We start from the raw sequence: 20172 nt of genomic DNA, 5'->3' as shown, positions 1-20172 counted from the left end.
GAAAGAAAGAAAGAAAGAAAGAAAGAAAGAAAGAAAGAAAGAAAGAATTCAAAAAATCAATTTGAGCTCCTAACCATTAACTGATAGATAATCAGAATCTTGGATAGTGTGGTTCCTTTCTCTTTCTTTCTTCCTGTCTTCCTGTCTTCCTTCCTCCCTTCCTTCCTTCATCTGTTGTTTTTTTTTTTTTTTTAATATTTTATTTATTTATTTGACAGAGAGAGACACAGAGAGAGAGGGAATACAAGCAGGGGGAGTAGATGAGGGAGAAGAGGCTTCCCGCAGAGCAGGGAGCCCGATGTGGGGCTCGATCCCAGAACCCTGGGATCATGACCTGAGCCAAAGACAGACACTTAATGGCTGAGCCACCCAGGCACCCCATCCTTCATCTGTTTTTAAAAACACCTGATCTCCATTTCCAAATTAAGTATAATTTCATAAATGACAATTCTCATATACAACTATCTCAGAAGGAAACAACCGCTGCTCCAGTTTTATTTTTGAATAATCATTTTGAAAATAAGTGATGGGCTACAGAGGAAAAATCACAGCAAGCTGCCCAGAGATGGGAACAGCATGTAAATTACTACTAATTTAAATTACCTTTCTTTCTTCTCTACTCTAGGAAAACGCCATCTTTATTTTAAAACATTTATATCTGAGCAGTTCAAGCTATTTCAAGATGTTATCTGTTTCAACACACATAACAGAATGTGGTGGGTAAAAGTTCTGCCATTTTACAGAGAGACAGAAAGTGAAAATAACCTGTATCAAAGTTGCACAAAGCTTAGATCTCTGAGTTAGTGCTCTTTGCTGCATCTCAAAATGTTTAATAAAATGCACTACCAAGTAGTGGACCAGAACAATTTGAAAGGGTTTTTTTTTATGTTTTCTAAAATGTTTACCCTTCAGACTTCATTATATGTAGAACAACCTATATGACATAAATCTTCTTGACAACTTTGTCTTGCCCCTGATAAGTAGAACTTTTCTGCAGACCATGTTTTTGGGAGAATTTTGATGAAATTCTGGCATGGTTAGTATTCTGAGCCTCTCCTTGAGAGCTGGGTAGATAGAACATAAATACAACACAGCGGGGCGCCTGGGTGGCTCAGTTGGTTAAGTGACTGCCTTCGGCTCAGGTCATGATCCTGGAGTCCCAGGATCGAGTCCCGCATCGGGCTCCCTGCTCAGCAGGGAGTCTGCTTCTCCCTCTGACCCTCACCCCTCTCATGCTCTCTGTCTCTCATTCTCTCTCTCTCAAATAAATAAATAAAATCTTTAAAAAAAAAAATACAACACAGCGTATGTCCATCAGTGCATAGTTGGCAAAGGTACCTATTTTGGTTCAAGTTTTCTGTCAATTTTGCTGTTTGTTTGCAATATAACATACTGGCAATGTGTAGCCTATAAAGAGAATAAAGTAGTATGGATATTTGGAAGGTTAGTTAACTTTTGACGATTGTAGTTCAAATTAAGATATCAAAAAAATTAATAATCTACTTGCCAGAATGAGTTAAAGCAGCTTCTGTAAGGGTCTGCCTTACCATCAATAAATCATAAGGGAAGCAATGAGAAAATCTGGTTCATCTAAGAGAAAAATCAGGAGTTACTGAGGCATGAGGCAAATTTTATGTATGAAATTTTGATGTGTATAGAGATTCGTACATTCATTCATTCATTTAAAAAATTATTGAACACCCAACATGTACTAAGTGCTGTTAAATAAGATAGACATGATATATTAGGTAAGATTAGGTTCATCTGAGAGTAACAGAAGACCCCCCTCCCCTACAAAATAGTATTAGCTTAATCAAGACAGAATTTGATTTCTCCTTCACTTGTAAGTTCAGAGCAGTTACATTGCCTCTGCTGCCTATAATCCTTAGGGACCCAGGCTACATCCAGGTGTCTGCTCTGGCATCTCTAGGTGTCCTTTGTCTTCTTCACCCAACAAAGAGCTACAACTCATCCACATTCCAAGCAGCAGGTTGAGGAAGAGGGAAAAGAGCAGGACCAAGTATTTGCAAACCATCTCTTAAGGAGATGTCCCATAATATGCCATACATTTCTCTGTTTATATCCCATTCACCAAAACCCAATCCAAGGACTCACATCTAGGTAAAAGGGTGCCTGAGAACTACATCTTTATTTTAAGCATCCAAACATCCAGCAAAAAATCAGGGGTGGGGGGTAGGGGGGTGGAATCTAATAGAGAAGAAGAAATGTTGGGGTGAAGAATTAATTTCTGCCACACATGGCCCCGGACCTCTTATACCTAAGCCCTCACCAGAGCTGGAGGAGGGGGGAAGAAAGGCAGAATCAGCTTACGGTGTAATTCACCAATTTCAAGAAGTCCTTGTAGAGATAGTGTTAATTAACAACAGTAACTCAGGTACCATTTTCTCCTGGAGGGCCTCCTTGACACCTCTCCTCGTGGTTGCAGGATAGATGCCCCTTTTAAAAGCTTTTATCTTCCATCTTGTGCAGTATCTATCATACCATTTATTACCAATATAATATTTGTGTGTTTATCTTTTGCCCACTCCTTTATACCCCAACTTGATTGTAACACTTTGAAGGCCAAAACCTGAATTTGTATTTCTTTGTGTCCCTACTATCCCTAGCCTAGTATATGACATATACACTAGATTCATGAAAAGTGTCTAGTACTTAAACTGGATGAATAAATGAACTGCAGATAAAGGATCCCTAATGACATGTAATAAAGATTAGTTACCATAGAGTGCATAATAGTATAAAAAGAAAAATTTCTCCAGCTATCAAAATATTTAGCAGCAAATTTTTTGCTTATGAACACGAGTGATTTTTTTATTTTCATCAATAATTAGAACAGCATCTGATTTTCTGAGCATGTTTAATATTGCCAACAAACAGAATTAATTGCATTTTGCCAATGATGAATGTTATGACAATTATAAAAATCTGAAAATTACCCTTTTATCAAAATTGCCAAAAAAGCCCTTAAAAAATGGTCTAGTAAAAAAACATAAATAGCTAATTCTATCTCCTCTATAGAAATGGTAAAGTTGGGCTCAGAATGACACAATTGGAAATAGAGTGACACACAGGATTCTAACCAATGTCGTTTCCTAGGTTCAGATCTTCACACCGTTGGAGCAGGGTAGGTCGCCAGTGGACAGCTAGGCTTTCTTCATAATGTGTTCCAGCTCAGTCTCTCTTCTTCCCTCTATTACCCAGATGCAACCATGTGAAAAGAGAGAAATTTAAGCAGCTGTGATTTATTTTTTAGCCCTTTTCTTTGTAAACCTATTAGTTTCCTATTGTAATTATTCATAATTTTTTTAAATTTTCATAGGTCAAACATGCGTGTTCTTCGGATCAGAAATCCCACTGATGAGACACCTCTGAGTTTATAACTGCTTGATTTTAAGAAAAATGTATCCCAAACAGAAACGCTTTGCTAAAAAGCCTCCAGTATTTCCCCTAGCACCGTACCCTGTTATTTTATGATCCGTTCAATTACTAAGCATTTGTTGAATACTAACTATATATAAGGCAGTGCCTATGATAGTACAAAAATTTGCATTCACATTACATTTTCATTAATTTGAGCTATTACGATATATTGCAATTAATTACAGATACTCCAATTTAGATTACTGGTTATCTAACTCTACATGTAACTGAAAAAAACAACTGGAAACTGAGGAATTCGAAACTGGTTGCAAAAATAGACATATAACATGTGTGTGTACGTGATTTTCTCTAAAAAGACATGAATCATCAGGTGGGAAAAAAAGTTTCTGCTTTAAGCAGATAGTGACTTAAGACATTAAAGAAAAATCGTCTGTTCAGAGAGTACTGGTGGATTGTGTAAAATACCAATAGTGAGGGAGGAAAGGATTACCCTTCATTCTTTCATTTATTCCTTGGACTTGGGGCTTGGTATCTGATAACCTTTATCACTTACAGCCATACACATAATTGTGATTATGGTATAAGCCTACGTGTTTCTTCCCCAGTTCACCTAGCTATAGCATTTGATTTCAAAAATACTGCATATTATTTTTATCAATATTTTTCTGGGAAGGATTCCCTCAAAAGATGGCCCCATAGATCCCTTGACCAAGTTAAATATAATGCTGAATCCTTCCTGTCCTTCAGTATCTTACTCAGTATAACTACAAATCTTAGTATTCTCTAAGGCAGGTAGACAGCTCTACAGAAAGCAGCTATTTTCATATACTGCTAGGCTGCTCTTGGGCCCATGCCATGTTTTGCCTCTTCTATAAGGGATAGTCTCTAAAAAGCTGAAGAGAATGTTAAATCTAAGAAAGGATAGGAACATGACTCACTGGCAAGTTGCTGCAATACAAACAGAAATAAATATCAAATATAGAGTGAAATATAGGGCACTATGTAAATGTCAGTACTATATTATTCATTCATGTAAATAACATTTATTGAAAGCGAGGTGATAAAGATGAATAAATACAATGTTTTTGTTTATGGAGTTTTGGGAGGGGAAAGAGATGTAGATTATAATAACAATTCAGTAGAGAAGATACGGGAGCATGTATGGTGGAAGGAGTAGCTAGACTGCCCCAAAGAAATAAGGGATGGTTTCTTAATGGAGTTAACTTTTGAGCTAAGAATTTAAACACAAGTAGTAGTTTATTAGGTAAACAGAGAAGAAGGCATTCTAGGGAGAAAGAGTAGCATGTATGGAGACTTGAAAGAACCTGGTTTGTTCTGAGAACAGTAGGCCATTCCATATGGCTAGCGTGCAGGTGGGCAGGGCTCAGACCAAGAAGGGCTTCCAGTGCCAGGCAACAGGCTTTGCATTTTATCCTCCAAGTTTTTTGAGCCATGAGAGGATTTCATGCAAGAAAGGACCATAATCAGATTTGCATTTTTAAAAAGATCATTCTGGTAGCAGTGGTGAATGCTTATATCTGGATATGGGAAATGAGGAAGAGAGATAACTTTGTGATATATGTAATGCACAATTAATAGAATTTACTAACCAACTGGTTGCGGGAGGATGATTCAGAAGTTTCTGATGTGGCTATTTATTGGGATGCTGCTACCATTCACTTGGAGGGGACTACATTGGGATGGTGCATATTTGGAGGAAAAGTGGCTTGTTTTGGAATGTTGAGTTTGACATACTTGAGGAACATCCAGAAAGAATATTCCAGAAGGAACATGTCTACAAAGAAATTTGGTATATGGTCTAGAACTCAGGAGAGAGATCTAGGCTGGAAACATAGTTTTAGGAATTATTTTCATACTGGTCATTGTTCTCAGAAATTACCATATGAATCACCAAAGTGCTTGTTAAATGTGGATTCCTTGGTCTAATCCTCAGAGGTTTTGATTGAGTGGGTCTGAAAAGAGGCTCAGGAATCAATAATTAAATATAAGCTTCTCTGGTGACCTGGATAATCTATAGCAAGAGCAGGAGAACCTCAAGGAAGTGGTATCATGAAAGCCAAAAGTGGAAAGTCTCAAAGGAGTAGAAGTGGTGACATGTGAGTACAGCAGAGAAGTCACGAAAACTTGGAACTGAAAGCATCCAGCAGACTTGGCAGCCTGCAAGGGGACACTGGTGACCTGGAACAGCAGGTGCAGTGAGGTGGTGAGAGCAGACACCAACTGCAGTAGGTAGGAGAGTGACCGGGAGGAAGGAAGAGGACACAATGAACAGAGCTTGGCTAGAACAGGAATACTTTGTGGACAGAATTTGAAATCTAATATCCGAAGACCTGGCTAATGGCTGTATTATGTAGTATCTTCATGGAGCCCATTTTTTGTTTATAATGTGTTGTTAATGTCGATGTTACAGAGCCTTTTGTACAAGTTAAATACGATATTACATGTGAAAGAATTTTGTAAATTGCTCTTCCAAACTTCTCCCTTAACAAACTATCTGAGTGGCAGAAAATCCTAAGCAGTCTATATAGCAGGTGTCCTACTCGTGTCTGTGCATTATGACAAAACATCCCCACCTTCAGCTATTGGAGTGCTCACCCCCCAACAAAGCGGACCACTTTATTTTTTTTTATTTTTATTTTTTATTTAAATTCAGTTAAGTAACATATAATATGTTATTAGTTTCAGAGGTAGAGGTCAGTGATTTCATCAGTCTTACATAATACCCAGTAAAGCAGAAGACTTTAGAGGGAAAAGGAATCGTAAGTAATGTCTTAAATAGATCAATGCTCTTACTTTACAGATGAGGATTCAGAGGTCTGAGAGGAGTAGAGTTTAAATGATTTGCTCAAAGTCATACAGCAAATTAATGGCAAAGCCAAGCAAAAAATTCAGCCAGACTGCTGACTCACTCTATGCTGCCCCCCTGCCCCTGCATTATAACCTACTTCCTTTCTTAAATCTCCACCATTTGAATTTTGGTCTTTCTCTTTTACAGCAGAGAGAGAAGTAGATGATTGAAGCTTTGCTGACTAGGGTAGAGGAAGAGGTGTTTAAATTGATCAAGTCCAAGGGTTCAGATTTGTAAGCTCCTTGAAGACAATTTTGAACTCCCTTTCAAGATTCTTTCCAAGCCTCCAGGCGGATGCCGACTGAGTCTAGTACTGACTGTGGAGTGGAGGGATCGGCCAGCAGCAGCAGGGGTAACGAGTGCTGCTACATTTTTCCCGCAATTATCCCTGTTCATAACTGAAGAGCTCTCCAAAACATCAACATTAAAAGACTGTAGTTTGAGATAGGTCTTGAGTGCTTCATAGGACACCCTTTGGAAAACAACTGTTACAGAATGTTTATTTCTATGATCAAAGACAGAGATGCTGCTTCCACAATGTACTTAAATATTTACATCTCCATCTCCCTTTCTAAGCTGCCCAAAGCAGGCCAAGTCTTTTAATCGCTGTGACCAAGCAGAATGCAGGTGCACCATATATAGTAGGGAGCCTATATATGATTGTTGAATGAATGAACAAAATAATTTTATCCATAACTCTCTTAACAATTTATGCCTTAATGGAAAAAAAAAAAATCCCTGGGGTGCCTGGGTGGCTTAGTCGGTTAAGTGTCCCACTCTTGATTTTGGCTCAGGTCATGATCTCAGGGTCGTGGGATCGAGCCCCAAGCCTAGCTCCATGCTGGCCATGGAACCTGCTTAGGATTCTTTCTCTCCCACTCCCTCTGGCCTCCCCCCCCGCCCCCCCCTCAGCTCTCTCTCTAAAACAAAAAATAATAAAATTAATAAAATTAAATTAAAATCTTTGAAGAAAAAATCCCTAATAAATCAAGTTCCAAATATTACTTTTCTTCCCTGACTTAGACCCTCAATTGCCCTCCTTTCTGCCTAGATTTCCACTAAGCTAATTGAATCCTTTATTTTGCCCTTCCTTATAACTTTTCATGATCTAGAACACTCTACAGATGACTCATTAAAGGAACTGTTTACAATATTTTTTAACTTCGTGAACTAAAATGTAACAAAATATATAAGGTAATGCAAATATATTGGGAGAGACAACCTAATCAAAGTCACAAAACTTTGTTGGTAGATTTTTATAAACACTAATATGTATGAACAGATGTTTTTTGATAGTAAAAGAATTTTTCTCTCTCTCAAGAGTCCAAGATTTTTTTCATTCCCTTTTATTAAAAAGGGGGGAACATTGATTTGCTGTTTTCCTAGATGTCACCTTGTTCTTCTTCCTTTCACATATTTTAAGAAACTTTCATCTGAGTTGTTCTTATCATCATGTGTATTTCTCTGTTTGAACTGGAAGCTCTTTAGGACAAAGATTGTCCTCTACATATCAATGGAGTGATATTTATTTTTAGTGCTCAGTACTTCTGAAACCTCTTCTTTTTTTTTTTTTTTTCAGAGAAGCTGCAATAGTCATAGGATAATACTACTCAAAAAAGTAGATCATGACATGAGAAATTAAATAGTCTCATAGTATAGAAATATGGAAAAAATGCAATAAAAAACAGAGGTTATATATGAGGTTAGGTCTGAGTCAGTTACTGAAGAGGTATGGGGTGATAAAAAGGGGATATGTTATTAGGAAATAACTCCTTTGGGAGGTGGAGGCATTGGGAAGAAAATGAAATTCAATAACCATTTGAGTACTGAGTCATGGTTGGGAAGGATTCAGTGATAGGGAAGACATGACTCCCAGCCTCCTGCAGTGAAGGAGACACACAAGTACATACAACTAAAAGGCAAAACAGACCAGGATAAGGCAATAAAGTTTCAGACAAAGGTCATTCTAGGAAAATTTTTAGAAAAATACTATTTTACTCATTAAGGGTAAACATTATCCAGAGAACTCAACATTCTCATGTATGAAGCTGCTTTTATTGGCTCCCTGAAGGCAAGAGGGCTATTATTTCCTCAAATCGGAAGCATGCCTCATTTTGTACATCTATCTTTTAGTTTTTTATTTACTGCTTTCCTAAACTTGGGGACACATAGAATTGTACTTAAGATTTTAGGTTACCATTTAAACACTGTGAATGTGATTTCTTAAGATACACATTTTGGGGCGCCTGGGTGGCTCAGTCGTTAAGCGTCTGTCTTCGGCTCAGGTCATGATCCCAGGGTCCTGGGATCGAGTCCCGCATCAGGCTCCCTGCTCGGTGGGGAGTCTGCTTCTCCCTCTCCCTCTGCCTCTGCTTGTGTGCTCTCTCTCTCCTTCTCTGTCAAATAAATAAATAAAATCTTTAAAAAAAAGATACACATTTTGTTTTAAAGATTTATTTATTTATTTATTTATTGGGGGGGATGGGCAGAGGGAGAGGGAGAGAATCTCAAGCAGACTCCCCGCTGAGCACAGCTCGTGTCCCACCTTTGATATCTGGCACAGAAAACACAAACAGGAAAAGCCTTCCGTGTGCTTTAATGAATCCCACCAACTGGAGAACATGACCTGAGCCAAAGTCAAGAGTCTGACACTTAACCCATGGAGGCATCCCAAGATACACATTTTTATTAAGTGAATCTCTATCACTTTTTGAAATACGCCTTGCACTAATGAATCTTGTAACATCAAAGATTCACAGCTAAAAGGAATCCCCATACAATACATGGCCAGCCTAAAGAATTCTTAACAGTACCCAGTCAAAAAGTCAAATACTATAGCTGGACTAACAGTAGATTTCTAAAGTTATTATGGTATTAGAAGGATTCACTTTAGATTTTTTAATTTCTAATGATAGCACAGTATAATGCCAATAGCTCTTGATTTTCTTGCTATGTAATAACCAGTGACCACTGATGGTAATGTGGAACATTTCCTGCTAGTTATTCATTGACTTAAAAAAAAAAAAAATGGCACTTTTTCCAGAGACTGGGCAGGAGATAAGATGTCAAGAAGTAATAAGTAGCAAAATGAAAGAGGAGAATGCAAAGGAACCAAAAAGAGAAAACATTAAAGTGATGTGTTGTTTTATTTTCCTTGTGTATGCAGATGGACAGGAAAATTATAGCAGTAATTGCAGACTTCTTTTCAGCAAAGACAGAATGGCCTTGGGGAATTAGAGTATGAGAGAAAATGTCCAATGAAACTGCATTCTCATCCAGGCCCCACCTGACTTGCTGGATATGGCTTTGGCCAAGGTCATTTACCCTTTCTGTGCCTTAGATTCCTTAAATGTTGAAAGAGATGGTTTGCTTTTTTTTTTTTTTTTTAAGATTTTATTTATTTATTTGACAGAGAGAGATAGCGAGAGCAGGAACACAAGCAGGGGGAGTGGGAGAGGGAGAAGCAGGCTTCCCACCCAGCAGGAGCCAGATGTGGGACTCGATCCCAGGACCCTGGGATCATGACCCGAGCCGAGGCAGACGCTTAACAACTGAGCCACCTAGGCGCCGGAGATGGTTTGCTTCTCTGAACTACTGGAAAGATAAATGAGATAAAGCTTCAGGAGGCACCCAAGACTGGTCAGAAAAGGTGTTATAGGAATATCAAGTAGTACTATTATTATTGAACTGTGTATCCTGTTGGCATGAGTCATCTTGCCGTGAAGATGCATAAGCAATTTCGAGTGTGGCAGAGGACCAGAGACAAAGAGAAGAGGCAAGTACTCCTAGGTGGGGTTAGGGGTGATTTCAGTTGCATGGAAATCTGCCCTTTGCTTGTTTAAAGAACAAAAAAGGGGTGGGGTACAGAGGAAACAAGACTTTTAAAATAAGTACAGCAATGCGGCTCTACAAATAGACTTTTTAAATACTAGAGCTAGTTTGAATCCAGGCTTTGTCACTTACTACTGTGACCTTGGGCAAGTTACGGTTTCTTTAAACTTCGTTTTTTGCATCTGTAAAATGGGGATTAATTATCATAGTATCCATAGGGTTGTTGTGGGGATTTTAAAATGTGCACCGTCGCAAGGACTCTATAAAGTTGGAATACATTGTAATTTATGGGAGATATGGGAAAGTAGAAATCCAGATTGATAATAATCGAATCTTTAAAAAAAAAAGAGAAAAAGTCAAGGTTTTATTTTATAAAACATCATATGATTTAAGGGGCCTAGGAAGAGGCAAACTTGTTTTATCAAGTCTGAATCTACTCATATTTCATGGGCCCACGGTAACTAGTCAAACCTCTGATATCTGGCACACAAAACACAAACAGGAAAAGCCTTCCGTGTGCTTTAATGAAACAGTTTTCTATTTTAAAGTGATATATATATATGCATTTTTGAAAAATCTCTGATATCCAAGAGCTCTAAAAAAACAAAGCTCAGCTGCTGTGTTCCTGTTGTTCTAAAGAGAGAGCAATCTGGGGCGCAGGGATTACGCTCCCTTTGACTCCCGCTCTAGGCTGGGAAGCCTTCGGGCAAAGCCCCGGGGGCAGGACGCGGTTTTTTTTGTGTGTGTTTTTTTTTTCAATCGATCCCGGAACCCTCGTTCGGGCGGGGTGGGGGCGCGAGGGAGGGGCGCGAGGGAGGGGTCTGGCCGCGGGGCGCGGCGCCACTCGCCCATCCCCCGAGCGCGCGGCGGGGCGGCCGGCCGGCGGCCGCGGAGGATGCGGAGGGGCGGCGACGCGGGCCCGACCCAGCCGGGGCGGCGGGGCGGGCGCCGCCCGAGGGGGTAGGGCGCGCGCGGGGGCGCGCTGGGCCGGGGAGGCGCGCTCCGGCGGCGCTCGCTCCGCGCTCCCTGCGCTCGCTCGCTCGCTCGCTCCCTCCTCCCTCGGCAGCCGGGGCGGCAGGCAGGAGAAGGCGGCGGCGGCGGCGGCGGCTGGCGATCAGACATGGCGGCGGATCTAAACCTGGAGTGGATCTGCTCCCTGCCCCGGTCCTGGACTTACGGGATCACCAGGGGCGGCCGAGTCTTCTTCATCAAGTAAAGAACAGGGGGCGGCGCGGTGGACCGGAGGGTGCGGGAGGCTGGCGGGAGGGAAGAGGGAGCCGGGTCTGCGCCGCTTCAGCTCCTCCGGCGCCCCCACTCACGCTCCGTCTCTGCCCCTTCTCTCATCCGTGCAGCGAGGAGGCGAAGAGCACCACCTGGCTGCACCCCGTCACCGGCGAGGCCGTGGTTACCGGACACCGGCGGCAGAGCACAGGTAACGCTGAGCCCGGCCGGGCCCGAGCGGAGTTGGCTCCGCCGGGAGGAGGCGGCAGAGCCCGGCCGCCCGGCCGCCTGCCCGCAACCTGCCCCCAGCCGCCGTCCCCGGGAGGCGGCGAGGTGGGGCGGAGGCCGGCGGGGCGGCCGCAGGTAGAGGGGCCGCGGGAGTTCTCTCGAGTCTCCGAACGCTTCTCTCTCCTGAGCCTTTCATCGCCACTTGGAGACGGCGCCCTCTTCCTGGGCCCTCTCCCCCTTCCCAACCTGGACACCTCCCGCCGCCGCCCCGACGCCCCCAGGGAGGCCGACTCCCCTCTCCCAGGAATCTGTGATCCCGAGTTTTTCCTCCCGCAGCCACTCCTGAATCCATCCACCACCACCCTCTCCCGCTGACCTCACCCCCTTTCACCCTTTAGGAAGTCCTTTCCCACTGCCCTCCCTGCAGCCCCGGACCCTGGCACTCGTCCGCCGGGATAATGGTAGCCACATCTTCTCCATGCTCCCCGGACGACTGCCTCCGGTCGTGCGGCTCCCTCCTCCTCCTAGGTGGGACTTGTGGGTAGGTGACTGATGGAGGAGGAGGAGGAGAGGAGTCTGGGGGGGCTGCGATCCTCTGTGTGACAGTGAATCGCTCGGGAAACGCTTGGCGCTTTTCCTCCGCCGCCAGAGCGGCAGCCGGAGCCGGAGGAGGCATTTGCAGCTGCAGTTGCTGGCCGGCGAGATTCAAAGTCCCCGGCAGCGGCGGAGAGGTTGCACGGACCGCCAGGAGGCGGTGGGTGTGCTAGGGGTGTCCCGCGTGTGGGCATTTGTGCCCTAATTGGAGAGGGTCGGCGGGGAAGCGGATCTCCGGTCGGTGCCTTTGCTAGCTTGTTTGAACACTGAATATGAGTCGAGCTGGAGAAAGGTTGATTGTAGCTTCAGTGCTGGTCTGGCTTTCTTTTGTCATTCTTTGTTTACATTCGTGAAACTTGTTTGTCTTTGAAATGTAACATGTGTTCTCTTACTGGCCTGCCTCTCTTTCTGGTAATCGGAAAGGCTTGAGAATTGTTTGGGTCGAAGGTGAGGCTGGCTTCAGCAGTCCTCTGGGATACTTGCTCTCCAACTCTGAGATTCGGTGAGTCTCTTAGAGTTGCCAGGATGTTGAACAAGCATGCCTTTTCTGTTAAATTCTGGAGTTCAGTGAAGTGACTGATTTCCATATTTGCAAAAAGGTGGAGGAGGAAAGGGAAAGCTGGTGTAGCAAGCATGATGAGGTTACATTTTTAAGGCATTTCTGACTAACACACTGTCATATTTCTTACCTCCCCGCTGCAGTCTCTGACTTATGTATACCTTTCAGTGTTTTGCATATATATTTCAATTCTCATGGCCTCTTTGCGTTATGGATGATAAACTTATTTCACAAAAGACAATATGGTATTTAAATTATTTACCCTAATCATCTTGTGGGGTTATTTCATGCTTATTTTGGTTATGTGTAATATGAATTTGTATCCTGTTTACCCCCACAGGTTTGAAAATATTAACACTACAGAAAAATTTTATTCTTTTTTTGGTTTCACATTAATTTCTAAGACACGATCCTTTTTTTTTTTTTTCTGGTTTGGTTTACTTTGCTTTGACTTTGTGGTTTTGTACACACATCATTGGTTTTTATTTCAGAGAGATATGGTTAAATCCAAGCCACTTGTCATTAGTAATGTGTAGCATATAAATGACCATCATTCACCTGAATTGTTCCCAGGTTTATTACTTGAAACTTCACATCTCTTGAAGTCAAGTCTGTAGAAACATACATGTATTGAGTATGTGATGTCAGAGCTCTTTCCCCCTAATTAAGGACTTAGGAAGTTCTTTCTTATCAGTGACACTTCCGGGATGGATTCATTTATGTAGCTGAAGTTGGGTCTTAAAATAGACACAGTATACCTAAGAAGCAGGTGTTGCCTTTAACGCAGGGGTGTTTTTGGGTTTTTTTTTTTTTTTTGGCCAACCATCATGGGTATTTTACCTAGGATTAAAAGGCTTCCCTTGCTTTTTTTGGATGCCAGAGAGTAGTGCTTTCTCACTGATCATTAAAGTGTATAATCATGAGATAATCTCTAATATTGTTCATTGTTTTCTGGTGGCTTTAAATTTGAATCGCCATTTTCCCAAAAATGATATTTTGTTGACTATGAGTTTTGTTACTGGTCCAACATTTTTTTTTTTTTTAGAAATTTACTTAATAAATGAAAATAGCTGATCATGAAAATGAATAATTAAAATGGATTGAAACTTATTTTGCTATCCCATTGAAGTAATACTAACTGTGAAATGTATGTTTTTTAGATTTGCCTACTGGTTGGGAAGAAGCATATACTTTTGAAGGTGCAAGATACTATATAAAGTGAGTTTTTTAATTATGATTTTTTCCTACGTAATTTGAATGCTATAATTATTCTTCTGTTGAATAGTTGTATCTCTAGATATGATCATAATTTTTTAAGGTTTATCATATATTTATCCTTTATATAGTGTTGTAATTTTGAGAGGAAAGATGACACCTACATAGTTTTCTTATGTCATTTGCCTGGACATTCATGCATTTGGAAATTAGATCATTGATGGCCACAATTACATTTTTGGTCCTGGGTGATAGAGCATTACAGTATTTTGTCTTTAGCATGTTACCATATTTTTTTTTTCTTTTAAAGTGAATTCTCTTCATGTGTATTTTGACCAGAGCTGTTAATAAGAAGCAAAAGTGATGTGAAGCTAGGTTACAGTTGGATGAACAATGACAGGGCTGAAAGTAAAAACAAACAAATAGTAATTATTTCACAAGCATCTGTTGGAGCATTGTAATTTGCCTTAGTTTACTTAAATATAAGTTTTTAAAATACAAATGTTTTATGGTTGTTTGTGATTGAATAAAAGGCTTTCACTAGAGCTTACAAAGGAGAGATGACCAGTTAGTCCTGACTTTTAATTCTATAGAACATTGAACTAATTTCTATTCTGTGTTCATTTGGTAGTACTTGGAGACAAATCAACAATGCTTGAGGTCAACAGTATGTAGGAAATTTTTTTACCTCCCAAGGGGAAAATAAAGGTGGTTTTTATATTTGTTTTAAATTAGAAACGATTTACTTAAGAGCTTGTTTTAAAATTTTTTGTTGAATTTTAAGGAACTGAGGCTTGAAAGAATACTTAAATACAAGATTTGATTGAGATGTCAGTAGTTTATTAATAATAACAGATACCTAGCTAAAGTCACCTTTATTTCATTGGACCTAATAAGTTATTTTACTAAGTGATATTTTTAAGATCACACCATAATTCCATTAAATTATAATTATTTGTATGGTTTAAAAATTTTTCAGAATGATATTTATGTAAAATGTCAAGGGATATTTATAGGTATTAGGAATGATTACATTTGGATATAGAAATAGAGAAGGCAGAAGTAAGATCCAGGCATAGAGGATTTCATGATGTGATTGTTCTCTGGGTATTTTTCAGTTACATCTCTTATTTGGAGATTGTGCTATACATTATTAGATGGCCTAAAAAATAAAGGCATAAGTGAAGTGCAGAGTCACCAAATATTTTCCTAGTGGCTATTTTCATCCTGTATTAAAGTGAGTTTGTATTGCCATGAAAAGGGATGCTTCTTTTTTTTGGATGTAGTATTGATATTTTTGAAGAAAGTTTTTTTCGATAGAGTTAATTTATTTTTATCCAATATAATTTTACTGTACATTAAGCCTAGCTAATCTTATAAGAATAGGAGTAACACTGTAATTCTCAATAATATTTTAATTCCTGTGAATATGTACATTCTTAGATGAACATTTATTCGATAGTACAAAATGTTATTTTGTGGGGGCTGAAAATGTTTTATTTCAGAACTGAGCTGTTAGAAAGACTGAATTTTCTTTTGTTCTAGTAGCCATTTTGATTAGATTTTCTTTTATGTTGACTTAAACAAATTAGAATCTTCTTTGAGTGTCATGCCCAAGTAAGTTTCTCAGGAAAATGAGGACAATATTAAGAAAGCTATAATAATTTTACTTTAATTCTGATGGCATTTTTAAATTACTGGGTTTTAATCATGTGATATTAGTAGACAACCAATAATTGTGCCTGAAAGTAGTAATAATTTATATTTGAAAGTGATTTGTTCTAAAATTGAGCATGTTATAGAAATATATCACTCATTAAACTTCTTCGAAGTAAAACGATCATTGACAAAAATACATGATTTGCTGAATGTTAGGTGCTACTCCTTTTTCTTTCTGGATGTATCAGACTAATTTCTTTTAAGATTAGTTAAATCGCTAATGTAGGCCATAATTTCCTAGAAATTTTTTGCTAACTTGTATATGAGCAACTAGGGATGCTTTATCGTTCTTATATGATAGGGGCACTACGTTTATCTTAAACTTTGCCATTTACCAAGTGCTTTCACATATACTGTCATGTCTGAATCTCATTTTAATCATAGAAGTAGTCAGAAGAATTACTATTTCCATTGTCACACCACATAATAAAACAACAGAAACATGCCTTTGGAACTTATAGGCTACAAAAACAGCAAGATGAGAAACAGCAGGAACGTGAACTATATTTAGAATGTTCAGAGAAGAAAGGATAGGAGTCTGAAGTAGGAAAATGATTAATGTTGGTGGATGTATTTCTCATTGTTGGTTCATTCTTAGATGAAGAAAGGATGTTATTGATCAAATTACAAGAAAGGTTGTGATATAGTGAACAGTGTGGGTTTTGTTCTCATGGGAAGAGGGAAGATAGATCAATAAAAGATGTGTTGATCCTCCTCCTAATCCTGATCTGGTGTTCCTGGGAGGTTCCCTTAACAAGAAGAAAGACCTAAAGAACTTGAGTTTCTATTTTTGTTCCCAAAGGTACATTTAACTCTCAGATTATTTCTCTTCTGAACAAATGTTGGTGGTTGTTCAAAATGGCACACTGCCAAAAAGAATTTATTTTTGGATAATACTTTGGTATTGACCATTGCATCTCTTGTGGTGGTAAGGTGAAAGAGGATTGGAGTTCGGGTAAGTCATAACAGCTGGGCTGTGTCTTGACCTTCTTAAAGACCATGGAGCTCAGTCTTCATGCCTTTAAATTAGGCTGGCTGGAAATGGCAACTTCTGAATTCCATCCCATTTTTAAATTTCTCTGGATTTTATAATATTTTGGGAATTTGTAGTAGTCTGCAAAATGATTAACTTAAGGGTCAAGAAGACATGATGTGAGAAATACGGAAAGCTCCTTAGCTTTCCTGTCATGCCAACTATTTTAAACTTTGTATAGATAACCACAGGTGAGTGTGAAGTGTGTAGTGCCAGAGTTGGGTGTGCTTTCTTTCTGTTGCTGCATTTTGTGCTTTGTAAGATACCTTCTCTGGAGAGCTGCGTCAACAAAGGACCTAATCGGAATGAAGAGTTGTATAGATTTGAATTGGATAATCAGTTTACTTTATATAATTTTTGAAATTGGTTCTTTAATGAAAGTTTACGGTTAGGTAAAAGAATATATGATATAGAGAATGTATTTTACTTTAAATCCATTTGTACAAAAGAATGTTAATATTTGGAAATTATTTATCATAAAGATAAATAATTTCTTTCTGAGAAGAATATTTTTTCTGTATACCTTAAGCTAGCCAGCTCAGAAATCATCACGTGTACGTATAAAAACACATATATACAGTGTTTGATTTGATTATTGGGTTTCTGTATTGCTTTTTAACAGTTAATTCGTGTTATTTATCTTTAGAAAGAATGCAGAAAACTATCAGTGAATTTTATAATTTATGAAGTGTAGCTTTAAATATCCAAATAACTTAGCTTATGAAGTACAGAGGCTAATCTTAATGTATTTGAAAGTTATAAAGCTTTCTGCTTACCCCTTGAAATTACTGCTTAATGACTCTGTAATGACAGGTCATGGTAGCTTAAAATGGATGTGTCACTATTCCTTTGTGCTTCAAAGCTTTAAGATGGTTAACTTAAAGTGCCAAGTAAATCTTAAAACAATGCTCTCTGAACAGTGAGAAACTTTGTTCTGATTATTTAAAGGTCATTGTCTTATGCGGCAGAATTGGGAATCAAAAAATGTCTTTGCAGGGTAATAAAAGTAGTATGTAAATTTTGTGAGGTTATATTTTCATATTGCTTTTTTTCTTGACTTAAAATTTAAGTTCTGAAAATTGAACTTTTTCTTAGATATGCAAATAGAGCAGTGTTTGAATTTTGACTAATGAAGTTTCATTTCAGTATCTGCGATAGCTGAATATAATGTGTGCTTGGAATTTCAAACCAACCTGCAGTGAAGGGAATTCTAGTTTGACATAGCCATTTAAGGTTGTAAGTGAGAAAATAAATGTGTTTCTTCACTGTTTGAACTATGAGCAAGGATAGGGAATGTAACATAACTGCCACCAAGAATCTTAGAATATATTACTACATATTTGATATTTAAAATTGTTGGGTACATTGATATTGTAATATATAATTGGGTATAGCAGTATAATGCTTCAGAACAATTCATGGATGTTATATTTCTTTTTTATATTCATAACAGAGTTTTAGGCTATAATATGTGATTATGTGTGTGAAGCAGTTTATGCTAATTCATTAGGTACACCACAACTATGAACTATGGTTTCAAACTTCAAGGAGTCTGTAATATAGGAAAAAACAGGCAGTGTGTTAAAAGAGGGAGATGGTGGGAAAGATGGACTTACTTAGTACTAGGTCCTTCAGCATAGCATTAGATGAATTTAATCTTCACAGTGGCCTTTTATTGCTCTCTTTTTCCTTTTTTTTTTTTTTTTCCAGATGATGAAACTGAAGCTTAAAGAGGTTAAGGGCCTATTGTAGGTCATATAGCCTCACTACTAGTCACTAGCATTCAAATTAAGATCTCTGCACTAAAGCCCCTCTATACCTAAAAATACTGGGCATTAAAAACAGGCCCTATGATATGTATCTCTCCATAAGTGGGGTGCCTGACACTACAGGTTTTATTTCATAGAAACAAGTACAGTGGTTAGGTTAGTAGGCTGGCCTACAAATAAAAGCTTGTTTAACCCCCTAAAACTCTTGTGACTAGTATTATATTAACAGGGTCTTAGAATTTGGTCATTCATTTACAATCTCTCAGGAGTACTTAGTAAATGATGGGCACTGTTCCAGGTGCTCTACAATACAGTGAGGAGACTCTGCCTTCCTAGAGTCTATACTCTAGTAGTAGAAACAGACAAAACAAAAAATGGAGCAAATAGGTAATTTAAAAATACTATCTTCTTAAAGGAAATGTAGAGTGTTCTGTGACAGTTTAGGAAAGTTTCAATGATGAATTGCATTTAGAGTGTCAAGATTAGGAAGCTGGGACTTCCAATCGTAGTGGATTTTATTGTGGAAACCCATTGTCCTTCTTTTTAGCCCAAGGACCAATGCTAGGACCAGGACTGCTTAGTGTCTCTTTGTGGTTTCAGTGTGTAGCTTAATGCGTAGCATCCAGTTAGTCTCTAAGTAAGTGGTATCAATGATGATGATGTTGGCTTCTAGTCTTTGAAGGAGTTAATTGGGACAGAGTAAGAGGCTTCCCCACACCTCAGGTTGTTGCATTTTGAGAACCCTTTTTGGATTTCTTAAATGTTTTTCCCCTTAATGTGGTAGACCTCTTTAGTTTTTCTTATTCTCACAGCTCTGGTATATGTTTAGGAAAGGGAAAAAACAAGGAGTAGAAAAATACAAAATTGGTTAGAAGAGTGAGAGTTGGAAGCCCTGGAAATTGGCCAGATATAAACATCCCTGTATAGCCACCTTTATCTGTCCAGGAAAAATAAAGGGTTTATTAGCATTTGTTGATGAATGCACCTCTCCTGTGACCCTTTTACTTTTCCATAACAGATAGGTGTAAGTTGGGGTTAAATGTGAAAAGTTACATGTGTATATGTGTATGTGTCAATTGGAGTAAATAGTGTAAAAAAAAAAAAAAAAAGATCCTAGTTGTCTGTCAGATGGTGTCATAAGAAAGCCCAGGAGGAAGAGGCAGATTAAGTGGGGAGGTCTGGTAAAGGCTTGAAGGAAGATGTGGGAGTTGAGCTAGACTTGAGGGTGTAGATGGAATTCTACATTCATATAAATGACTGGTAGGATAAATTCATGGGGGTGGGAACGTGTATAATGCATGTGATGACTAGTGAGAACTAGTGTGCTGGTGAGTGATGTTAACATAGAAAATGCTGGGATACTGTTTGGAGCTATATTGTGTCTGGCCTTCAAATGTCAGGCTGAGATTTTTATTTTCTAGGTTGCCATGGCAGATATTTTTTGGTATAGCATTAGTAGTGTAATGAAGGTTTTAAGGAGATTTTAATGTAGGCAGGATGGATTAGAAAGGGGCATACCTGGAATCACGGAGACCAGTTCTGGATCTGTTGCTATAATAATCTGAGAGTTTAGTTGCTTGTACCAAGTTGGTAGTAGTAGGAATGGAAAGGAAGGAGGAGACGATTGATCAACGCTATTTAAAAGGAGTTGACAGGCTTTAGGAGTCTTGCTGAGCTAGGAGGTTGACAGAAAGAGGTCAAAAGCTACTCAAAGCCTTTGTGTCTGAGAGGC

At 39.1% G+C, this 20172-nt stretch overlaps 1 protein-coding gene and 1 long non-coding RNA gene across 10 annotated transcripts in view; one reads left to right on the top strand and one right to left on the bottom strand.

The window, feature by feature from the left end:
* LOC118025608 overlaps nt 1-11427 on the bottom strand; it is an 11806-nt gene extending 379 nt beyond the window's left edge. The window contains exons 1-2 of the long non-coding RNA XR_004683365.1: nt 11280-11427; nt 3102-3211 (exon numbers count right to left, since the gene is read on the bottom strand). This is a non-coding gene — a long non-coding RNA (uncharacterized LOC118025608). The remainder of the gene's footprint in view (nt 1-3101; nt 3212-11279) is intronic.
* PLEKHA5 (pleckstrin homology domain containing A5) overlaps nt 11094-20172 on the top strand; it is a 244241-nt gene continuing 235162 nt past the window's right edge. For 5 of the 9 annotated variants that reach the window (XM_035028124.1, XM_035028122.1, XM_035028123.1 and 2 more), the window contains exons 1-3: nt 11142-11314; nt 11455-11534; nt 13865-13922. In XM_035028124.1, the coding sequence (XP_034884015.1) occupies nt 11223-11314; nt 11455-11534; nt 13865-13922 (230 nt within the window). In that variant the 5' untranslated portion in view covers nt 11142-11222. Of the gene's footprint in view, nt 11315-11454; nt 11535-13864; nt 13923-20172 lie in introns of all 9 variants that reach the window. The other 4 variants (XM_035028131.1, XM_035028129.1, XM_035028130.1 and 1 more) reach the window with 3 other exon arrangements.

This window comes from Mirounga leonina, unplaced genomic scaffold (assembly GCF_011800145.1).
Source record: "Mirounga leonina isolate KUSES-001 unplaced genomic scaffold, KU_Mleo_1.0 Mir_201, whole genome shotgun sequence".
Taxonomy (NCBI): Eukaryota; Metazoa; Chordata; class Mammalia; order Carnivora; family Phocidae; genus Mirounga; species Mirounga leonina.
The sequence above is the reverse complement of the archived record's forward strand: the minus strand, read 5'-3'. Positions and strand labels throughout refer to the sequence as shown.